Source organism: Borostomias antarcticus, assembly GCF_949987555.1.
Source record: "Borostomias antarcticus genome assembly, chromosome: 2".
In the NCBI taxonomy this organism is placed as follows: Eukaryota; Metazoa; Chordata; class Actinopteri; order Stomiiformes; family Stomiidae; genus Borostomias; species Borostomias antarcticus.
This window is the reverse complement of record NC_140235.1, coordinates 5,897,282-5,908,214: the sequence shown is the minus strand read 5'-3', so window position 1 is coordinate 5,908,214 and position 10,933 is coordinate 5,897,282. Positions and strand designations below refer to the sequence as shown.

Below are 10,933 nucleotides of genomic sequence, written 5' to 3'. Positions count from 1 at the left end.
CGCTCCATTTCTGCTCCATGCATCGCTTGTTATGTTTACCGCGCGGGGTGAGTGCTGAGCACAGCATAGAAATGGATAAGATCTAAATATCGGATCGCATGCGGGTGAATGGAGGTGGTTGTGCTCTTAAAATTTGTATGTAGGCCTATGGGAACAATGGCCATAGAGAAATGGTTCCGCAAAAAAGTTATGCTAAGTTGTGTGGGTGTGGCCAGAGAGGTGGACAGACTTTAGTCTGTGGTGGCCGTGGCCATAATCATGGTAAAACAGATGACCTTAGAGGACGACACCTTTCAGATCAAAATCGTGTGTGAGATAAAATTCACCTCCCCTCTTCCGCCTTCTCTTTCTCCCTCGCTCTCTTGTCTTTCTCATTTTGAATAGTTCATCTATCTCCTTCCTTCTCTCTGTCTGTCTCATATCCTGTCTCTCTCTCTTTCTCTCTCAATGTTGGTCTGCGGCGTGGAGCTCTACTGGCCGGAGGCTGTGTGCTAGACAGCACTGTCAGTTCCCATCATGCAGCTGGGGCTGAGGAGGGAAATGGAGAGGCTGCAGATCTGTGCCACAATCTGGCAGACAAGCATGCGGGAGCTCGGATGACAGAGAGAGAGAGAGAGAGAGAGAGGGAGGGAGAGACCTGCTCTGTTAAACAGGGCCTGACAAGATGGCTGGTAGACTGGCTGGCAGAGCACACACAGACAAACGGCATTTTCAACTGACTGCTCTGGGTAAGGCCAGAGCAGAACCGTCAATACAACCAGAGTAGGTTGTGTGTCACTAATGGCCTATCATCAATATTTTAGCATTTCCCAAAACCTTAAGTGCTAGAAGGACTGTGTGTACAGGGTGTGTGTGTGTGTTTGTGTGTGAGTGTGTATGTGTGTACTGTATGCATCCTTACAGAAACAGTATCCCGACAAACAATCTGCAAACACGTAAAACAAAAACTCTGTTGATAAAGGAGAAAGGAAATTAGTAACATAAACCGGAAAAAGTCAGGCTACAGGACTCTGGAATTTAAACTAGAGACATCTGTATAGCTGTTTAAACTAGAGACATCTGTATAGCTGCTTTCTTTATCTACAGACTCTACATAATAGCCTCAACCAGGGGCAATTGTAACAATTGTTGTTGTTTTTTTACCCCAAAACATCTTGAACTATTCTCTGGGAGGCGCTATCTGTTTTTGTTACAGGAAGTAACAGGAAGTTCCAGCCTCCCTGTCCTGTTGCCGCACCTACCGCCCGTAAGGGCCCAGCTCCGCCCCCAAGACACCTCTTTTCCTTTGTTCTTGTTGAGTATAAAAGCCCTCAGTTTGCTGCTGTTCTCCCTCTTTGATTCTTCTGTTGAGTTGACATGCACCAGTTTAGTTGTACACTGTGGTTTTTGGAAAGGTCCAGGTCAGGTCAAACAAGAGGCCTCTATACATTTAACCTATAGGAAAACGTTTGTTAGACACACCAGGTTAGATGGTGTATGCCACCGATGTAACTTTTGGTTAGAGTAGCTTAGTTAGGTTAGGGACATCTGCTCTGGGGTTTGGGAAGGGGTTATTTAGTCAGTCTAGCTTGTACCTTCTCTCCTAGTAGTTGTGTTGAGTTTGTTTATTTGCCATACATCCGCCAGGCTCCTAGATCTGTACCTATTGTGGGGGCTTTCCTTTGTTTCCCCCCTGCCATTTCTTACCCCTTTTGTCTTTTTATTACATTGAATACACCTTCAGTTATTGCACCCTTGCTCTTGTGTCCTTTATTTGCACCAGCGCACTCAAGCCCTATTTTTATTAGGTTCTGGTTGCCACTTGTTGTTGCCCAGTTACCCCTAGACCAAGGCTGTAACAAGTGGGGGCTCGTCCGGGATCTTGAGTGTCCTGGTGGAAATACTGTGTGGGGTGTAATAGTGTAATGGTAATAGTGTAGTAGTAATATCATAATAGTCAGGTGATAATATTAAAGGGGTCTAAGTTTGTAAAACTAACTTTTTCATTGTTTTTGCATGCACATTTGAGTCTCTGATGGGCCTACTAACACGAAGTGTGAAGTGAAACAACCTGTGTTTTGATAAATGGTTCACTGCTTACAAAGCAAACGACTTCCAGCCTTTATGCGAGTTAATCCTCTTAGAGGAGTTCAAGAAATGCATTCCTGAGCGCTGTCATGTTTGCCGCAGACGCGACTCAGTGCGTCGTCAGCTAAGTCCTCTAAAGCTTCCCCAGCGAACGGTAGCTAACGTCCTAAGGAGGAGAGGGAATATTTTTCCTGTCATAAAAAAGACCATATAGCGTCCGAGTGTTTTTCGTTAAAAAGAAAGGAGAAAGCTCCTACTCCCCCTAAGCCACATGCCTTTATCAAAACGGTTTCTAAAGAAACTCCTGGTCGTAAAGATCCCAGCGGCTATGAGCCGTTTCAAGGGGGTTGTCTATTACCGGGGATTCTGTTGTTCAGGCACCCGTATGGATTTTGAGAGATACAGGTGCGTCTCAATCGTTTTTGTTGGCCAGCGTGTTGCCCCTATCTGAGGCAACCTCTTGCGGCACGGAGGTGATTGTGCAAGGGATTGAGATGGCGCTGGTGACGGCTCCGTTGCACAGCATACATCTCTGCTCGGGCCTAGTGACCGGCTGTTTCAAAATAGCATTCTGTGCGGCATTACCAGTCCCGGAAATAAACCTCATATTGGGGAATGACATTGCCGGTGGTCAGGTGCACAATACACCCTTACTCTTGTCTTGTGTCCTTTATTTGCACCAGCGCACTCAATTCCTATTATTATTAGGTTCTGGTTGCCACGTGTTGCCTAGTTACCCCTGTAACAACTATTTGGATATATTTGTAGGTAGGTAACTGTGTTCTACTTGTTAACAGTCAACAAATGTTTTTACCAGCAATGTTAGAGTCACAATATTAATTGACACACTAGAAGTCAAATGTTGCAACTGCCCCCAGGTGCAGCGATTGTAACAGCATATGGGGGTAATTGTAACAATATAATATAAATACCAAGAACCACAATCACTCCCAAGAATATAGACCAGAGTTAAAACAATAACTCAAAAAATGGTTCTGTCTCTGATTGGTGCAATTTGTTTAAAATGTGTAAGTTAAGACAACCTTCTTGATTCATATAGACATTGAAACATATTGAAAGCATGAGAAATTGGTTCTTGGTGGGAATTGAACCTGTCCCACCCCAGATTGAGAGGAAAAACACTTAACCACTATGCCTCAAAAATATAATAGAGTATACATACTGGAGATATTTAAACTGAACACAAACCACTTTTCTTAAATTACCCATGACAGGCTATCCTGCTGGCTAGAAACAACGGAGCTAACATTTGACAAAGATATCAAATGTTAGACAACAGAAGTCATCAAAACTAGACAGATTTAAATTAATAGATGTTAAAGGTTAAGACACTATGAGGAAAATACTGTAGTTGAAAATATTTACTTTCATACCCAAAAAATGAATCTTGGCAGAACAACAAGTTTGAGATATCAATTTGTCCTTTGGCAGGCAGAGAGGGATCATCACAGACCATGTGCAGAATGAGGTTCATGGTTCTATCTCATTTCTGATTGGTGCAATTTGAGATGTTACAACTGCCGCAGTCTCCCTTACAAACAGCCAGAGGAGACGACAGTCAACTAGAGGAAACAGCAGTCTGTACTAGTCTGATCACAGAATTAGAGCCCATTTATTCATTATTCCATCTTTGCAATACCTTCAGGGTTCTAGGGGCTGGTCTCTGAGCTGAGGGAGCAGGACGGCAGGCTCTCCGGGGAGCTGTGTCATGCAGGGCCAGCAGCAGAGGGCCAGACCGGCCTCGGCTCCAGCTCCTCTTTCTGCAGGAGATCAATAGCCACTCAGGCAGCAGAGCAGGGGTGGAGCTACGGACAGCTGACTCAGCACTGGGGTCCTATTTCGCTCGCTCTCTCATGCACTTGCTCTATGTCTCCCTCTCTATTCATATTGTGGTATTAATGGTCAGTCATTCTCTCCTCCTTTCTACACATTTCTGAGTCATTTTCCTCTCTCTAGTTCTCTCTCTTTGTTCTCTCTTGCTATGCGTAGAGCACACTCTCTGTGGTTAGCCAACACAGCACCGCTCTCACTTGTATCACTTTCTAACCCCACTTCATTCGCTTCCATTTCCCCTCTCTCTCTCCTCCTCTCCCTCCTTCTCCCTCTCTCTCCTCCTCTCCATCCCTCCCTCTCCCTCTTGGCAGCCAAATCTCCCTTGTATACCTGCTGCCCCCACAGTCTGGTGCAGTCTAGTGACAGCACTACCTGAATAACTGGTATTGTGTTGTCGATACTGCGCTAGCATCAGAGAAATACAATGCTACGATGTAGCAAAGGTCTCCAACTGGAACAATGACATCACAGAGTATAGATTGACTGAGCGAGCTTTAACATATTTCGGGTGCATAGCTCTTTAGTTGCCTGGAGAGCTGACTTGGCTAATGATACCGATCATTAGCACACTGCTGATGCTTCTAAAGATTGAAACAGGAAACGTACATCCGTTTCTGTACTGCTCAGTATCATAATATCACAAACTAACTAACTGGTTTGGCATTGGAGTTGCTTTCAAGGCTATAGTCTACCATACCCGGTGTATTAGAAAGCCATTAACAGATACAATAAACACACCACCACAGATGTGCTGATAAACATGACCAGAATTGATTAACGGTGGGGATCTATGGCCACACTCACAGCTCAGTGTGGCTTCATTCCTCCGAGGACAGCAGCCGAGGAGACTGAAGGCAGTGTTTACTGAGAGTGGGCGTCGTTTGTTTTTGTGTGTATCTGTGTGGGTGTGCGCTTGTAGAAGCTGTGAGACTCCATTTACTGTGATTTGGCTGTGATGGGGGCCTACACTGGAACAAAGAACCCTCAGTGTGTGTGTTTCTCTGAGCTGTCCCTGTCTGCCATTGTGTCTTCCTCCTATTACTGGTGACATAACAACATGCTAAACATTAAGGTCCTCCACAACTCCTGAGTACAAATCTAGGATCAGCTTTCCCCCACAACCACAACCACTAATTGGGATGATATCAAAACGAGCCCAGATAAATGTCTAGGGGTTCACCCACTCTCCTCCCACTCAGGGAGTGGCTAGCAGGCCCTATCACTGACTAACAGGCAGTTGATCACTGCTCTCTGGTAACAGGAAATGGAGAATTGATGAGAGGAAATCCGATATTCTAGAAAGCTGGTGCTTTCAGGTTCAAGTACTTTGGTCGTCTGAGTAGCCATATAGATGTCATTCATTTCAGAGGTGAAAAGGTAAATGGTTGTGTGTTTGATATTATGAGGATAGTCTTGAAGATAGTCTTCAAGACATCTCAGATCAAAGAGATGGGAGATGATGTGTGACGCTGTAAGTGTTATTATCATATACAGGTAGAATGGCGCTGAGCGTGAAAATAAAACTGGATAAACTACTAATGAGAAGTGAAATTAAAATACAGTTTAATGTATAATAAAAAATAATTAGTCAAATGTTTCAATGGATGTATTTATGCTTGTGTGTGTTTTTCTTGCTCTCTCAGCAGAGTAACCCAGTGGACTGAATAGTCTGGCCTGTGGGGGACCAGACCAGGCTATCTAGTGTTTTCTATGGTTTACATTTTCAGTGTGCATCTGTCCCAGTGCACCCCCTGGCGTCTGCAGGTCTACATTAACACATGCTCCATCAGCCTGGCTCCCTCTATGCCCGGGGAGAGCCTCATGGCCCCAGACTGGGTCAGCAGGATGGACAGGATTTCCTGGGAAAGCAGTGGACGGTTCCTTTGAGCACAGCGACCGGCAATCTGGGTCCAGCTCTCCACTGAACACGCCGCGTCCTCCAGGATCACCGTCTCTAACTCTCCTGGAGAAAACACGGCATAGTCAGTGTGATAGTCTGTTTAGCTTAGCGGCAAGTCTGTGTTTGTGTGTGTCTGTGTGTGTGTGTGTGTGTGTGTGTGTGCGTGCGTACTTGGTCCTGTGGAGGTGATCTTCTCCAGCAGCCGCAGGGCCAGCTCCTCCAGGTCAGAGTTGAGGAGAGCGTGACAGACGAAGCCCACTGAGAGCACTGCTGGCTGGGCCTGGTAGGGCTGGGTGAGGGCCTGGAGCAGGACCAGGCTGGGGCTTCCCCTCAGCACAAACACACAGTCATCTGCACACAAACAATGTAGTACATGAACAAACCATTAATCACTTGAATTCACATTCTCTTTTACAGTATGACTTGGTCAAATGGATGCAGCATGTACTTTTCCCTGCACCAACCCACTTTCACTGTTTGTGTGTGTGTGTGTGTGTGTGTGTGTGTGTGTGTGTGTGTGTGTGTGTGTGCTGTATGTTCAACCTGCAGGCTAGCATAACTAGTTTGTTGACATTTCACCTGCAGTGAAGTCTTTGTTTTGATGTATGTACTCCAAGACCGCGGTGGTCATGCCTCTCTTGCACATGCTCAGTGCAGCCTTACTGTGGATGCCGCAGGCCTTGTAGACGATGTGTGCGAGCGCTAGACACGCATCAGCCATTCGCGGCTTCCTGTCTCCATGCTCACAGAGAACATCTCCCAGAGCTTCGCTATATGTCAGCCTGAGGAGATTATATAACAGAACATACAGCAGACGGACCTCTGAAAATGTGTACATACTGAACAATCAGACATGTATAAAAGTCCCATTACTTCCAGTTGTACAACACACAACACTATACATATGTGCAAATCTGGTTAGTGTAATATTGCTTTAGGAACACAACCCATCCATTAGCACACACAGTTCACACACACACACACACACACACACACACACACACACACACACACACACCCACACACACACACACACACACACACACACTTTACACCCTAACATCCACTCAGTCCCAGGCTGTCAGTACCTCTTCTGAGTGACCCAGTGTGTGACCAGCTCTGCAAAATTGTGTTCCAAGGCACAATGGACCCCCTCCACTGACAGGGTCTCCCCTGGCAGCCATTTCCCATCATGCACTGAGATCATCAGGGCCTGGAAGAAGAGGAGGAGGGGGGGCAGCTCTCCCTGGTACACCGTAACCGCTGAGGGGCAGAGGGTGCAGGGAGGACATATACAAGTTAAACTGAAAACAAAGCTCCTAACAAATGGGCAGAAAAAACTGCAATCAATGGAACACTGCATGTGTAATACAACATCACAGTATGACACATGATTGACTGATTGGTTATTTGATTGGTTTTATTTCCATGTCACATGCCAATTGGTGATCAAAGTGGATGCGAGCACGACTAAAAACAAATAAAACAGTCTTTGTCGGGTGCATGGTTTAGTAAACGTTCAGATAAAATGAAGTACCAACACTCAAATGTAATCCAAACGGGCTTGGATTACACGTGATTGCTGGTACTTCATTTTACATACACACATCTGTACAAGCAAACCAAAATAATGTAATTAGATATTTTTATAAATATATATTGCATAATTTTATTTACATTTAACAATCATATGCATCACCAGCAGACACTACACAAAAAACACACTTGTTCTTCTCCCCGCTTTGAGGATAAATTTGGTAACATCAAAAACTCCCTTTTAAAGAATAATTCAAGCCTGAGTTCATCCTGTAGCCAGAACACTTCAGGGTGAGCAGGCACCAACCATTCTTTCAAATAATAGCCTACCTGTCTCAGATCGTCATACAGAGGGCAATAAAACACAAAATGGATTCCACTTCCTATTTCCCCATGATCTCATAATAAACACAACCTGTCTCCGGAACACCCATTGAATCTGCCCCTTTCTATAAGATGGGGGGTGCTGGTTCTTCACAAACTTACTTTTTGTGAGTGTTACGGGAAAGGATGTGTGGTGTTGTTTTTGTGTTTGTTTTTCCTTCCTGTCTCCCCCAGGTGTTGGCCAGCGGTGGTGCATGTGGTTCCTGGTCCCGCCTTGTCCTGTCAATCATCGTTGCCCTCAGTGTGTGCAGTCCTTGTGTCCCTCATTGATTTCCCACCTGTGTTCAATTATCTACCTTCCTTGTTGTCCAATCATGTGTCTCCCTGTCTCCTATAAGAGTGTCCTGTGTTCTGTGTAGGAGTTGGAGGAGAGGGGTTGTTATGTTTGTTTTACCTAGTTTGATTGTTGGTTTGTGCCCCCCTAGTCTTTTGTCATCTTGGCCAAGGGAGAAGGGCTAGGTAAGACACCCTGGGGTCTACATTTTGCACCATGTAGGTAACCATTGTCTATACACATTAGGTAAGACGCGTGTGGTGCACTTGTTGTAGCAGGTAGGTTAGGTTCCGGGCAGGTCTATTTAGTTAGTGTGTGTGGAGTAGGTAGGTTAGAAAGGGTAGGGAAGTTTAGGGCTGTGTTTGTGGTGTGGCACCGCCGCATGGTCTTTCTCCCTGCCCCCCTCTCCTACCCTTTGTTAGTGTCCGGAGGAGTGTTAGGTTTATTTTCTTCCCCTTTGTCCTGTCCATTGCTTGTTGCTTGTCTGGGTTTTGTGTTGAAATAAATCATTTTTTATGCTACATTGGATTGGGACATTGTATTGTGTTTTGAATGCCCCACACCCAGAGTATCGTGTTACGTTCCATCTACCAGCTGTGTTATACACAGACTGTTATATTCTTATTCACCATACCCCTTTGGTAATACCATTGTAATAGGAATGTAACAGTGAGATTCAGGCACACACATTGTATGGTTATGAACTGCAGTTTTCTTTTAAAAAATGCATATGTGTGAAGTTTAAGCCAAATACCGGCTGCACATTTCTCCTTATGGATCAGAAATAGTTTGCTTTTGAATTGAATTACATCACATGGTAGTCTGTTTCTGAGCACACAGAACATCACTTTCAAGTTTGGAGTCTGTGCACACCAAGAAAGCATACAATTCTGTAATGTGGTAGCCAAACATGGCCTTCATGTCAAGAAGTCAGATTGATGTATGCATAAAACATGTAGCCTACTCTATATCTGAGTTTGCAGTCAGATGTACAGTATATACAGTATAGTCCTGGTCTTCATGGTTGTAGCTATTGTAGGTTACCTTTGAACCTCTCCATAGTCTCCATGTTCCTGAGGACTCCATGAGGGGATTTGGCTGCGTGGAACGCTGCTGCCTCGTATTCTCCTCCTTCAAACAGGTCAATGAATCTGCAGGGAGACAGAGAAGAAATCAATCATATTTTAATGATACAGTAATATAGGAATACTGAACAGTTGTGGTCTTGTATTGTACCTCTCAATGTAGTCCACTAGGAGTTCAGACTCATTGACCTTGCTGGGGTCATCATCCTCAAACACCACTGAGCTGATTCCATGGTAGTCAGTGTCAGTCACTACAACGGAAAATCGTAAAATCATAGGACTTCAGTGAGGCTGCTGCTGTATTCTTCAACCTCATCAATGAAATTCCATGTACAGTGAGACAGTCACATAATCCAACAAATACAGTGGTACAAGACCTTTCAGATTGGAGATGTTCTCCAGTTTGGAGGTGAGGAACTCCAACAGAGGAACGTCTCTTCCTGTCTTCTCCAAGGTGTTGAAGGCATTATTCAGAAACTTCAGCTGATTGTATCTATAGGGAGAGACCATATTTGCTGGTTTCTCCCAGGATATCCATTGACATGTTTTTTTTTTTTACTAAACCAGATTTAGGTTAATTTGTGTAAAATCAGCACTCAATGTACCAATCAAGTCCAGGACATGGCTTATTCTTAGCTTGGGAGACTAGCCCATACTGACCTGAGCTGTAGCCTCTCATTGTCCACGGCTAGCTCGTCCCTCTGGTCCAGGGCGACCCTCATCTTCTGGTCCAAGTCTGCCTTGACTTGCACAGACACATACTGGCTCTTCCTCTTTCTCTTCAGATCCTCTCTCTTCTGCTCCAGGTACTCCAGGTGTTTGGCCAGGGCCGCTGGGTTCATCGACTCGTCAAAAGTCAGACCTGAGAGGAAGGAATCTTTAGTAATTGCATATGAAATGTGTGATGTCTTCTGAACAAACTGGGAGAGATCTCTGAAAGCCTGTGCCTGGTATTTGTCCAACAGGCCGCAGTGCCTTGCTGCTAGATGCCTTCTGTTGCAGTGAGGGTCTCTGGTCTCTCCCGGCATCCTGCAGTCTCCTCAGCTCAGCCTGCAGCTCGGCTGTGTCTCTCTGGATGATGGCAATCCTGAAGAGGAAGAACAAAGTTACCATCAACACTATATTCAGTGAGTGACTGATAGTGTATATGGACATTCTCTTTCTTCTTCTCTTGCCTCTCCTGGAGTTGGACAGCTCTCCTCTGGCAATACATGACAGAGGTGGGTTGAGCCACCCTGGCCTTCAGTTTGCCATATGCCAGCCTGGCATCACGGTCACTCTTCTTTATAGCACTGATGAAGTCATCATATTCTTTCTTGATGGCGGTGAGGACTGTCTTGTATGCTGTTGCATACTCAATGACCTGAATAAAATCAAGCAAGGAGGAAAAACTGAAAAAGATTCAGTAAGCTACCCTATAACAAGAATTGTTATACTTAGCCTACTCTAAATGGCTCCGTAACTTGAGCCAACAGTGGCACTGTAGAGCTAACGTTAGTTATAAAATTCTTCAGATACCTTATCAAATGCAGAACTGTAAATGATGTAGCGTTGCTCATCTGGTCCCTCATCTGGACACTGGAGGCGTTCCTTCTCACGTTCAATGTACTCTGAGAGGGAGTCCAAGAAGTTCTTGTCACTCACAGACTTTATGGATGGCAGGGATTTACGTCCATTAACAGTTGCGAGTTTAGGTTTTCCAGTCGCAGACATAATAACTAAGTTTATTCCAGTTTCCTTAAAATTAGAGTATGGATTCACACATTCCTGCAGGAACCCCTTGCTCTAAACAGGAAGGTTGTTATGGATACCCCGATAATATGTTTGGGTAAT

General features: G+C 44.9%; 1 protein-coding gene across 1 annotated transcript; it reads right to left on the bottom strand.

Moving 5' to 3' along the window:
• Positions 1–5,687: 5,687 nt before the first annotated feature.
• LOC311329542 (clathrin heavy chain linker domain-containing protein 1-like) lies at positions 5,688–10,813 on the bottom strand (the record flags this gene model as incomplete). The annotated part of the gene is made up of 11 exons (XM_084461417.1): positions 5,688–5,884; positions 5,993–6,172; positions 6,401–6,603; positions 6,910–7,084; positions 9,060–9,166; positions 9,252–9,351; positions 9,478–9,593; positions 9,761–9,962; positions 10,048–10,187; positions 10,276–10,463; positions 10,619–10,813. 11 exons carry the CDS (start codon positions 10,811–10,813, stop codon positions 5,688–5,690), a joined length of 1,803 nt encoding a protein of 600 aa, XP_084317543.1.
• Positions 10,814–10,933: the final 120 nt, after the last annotated feature.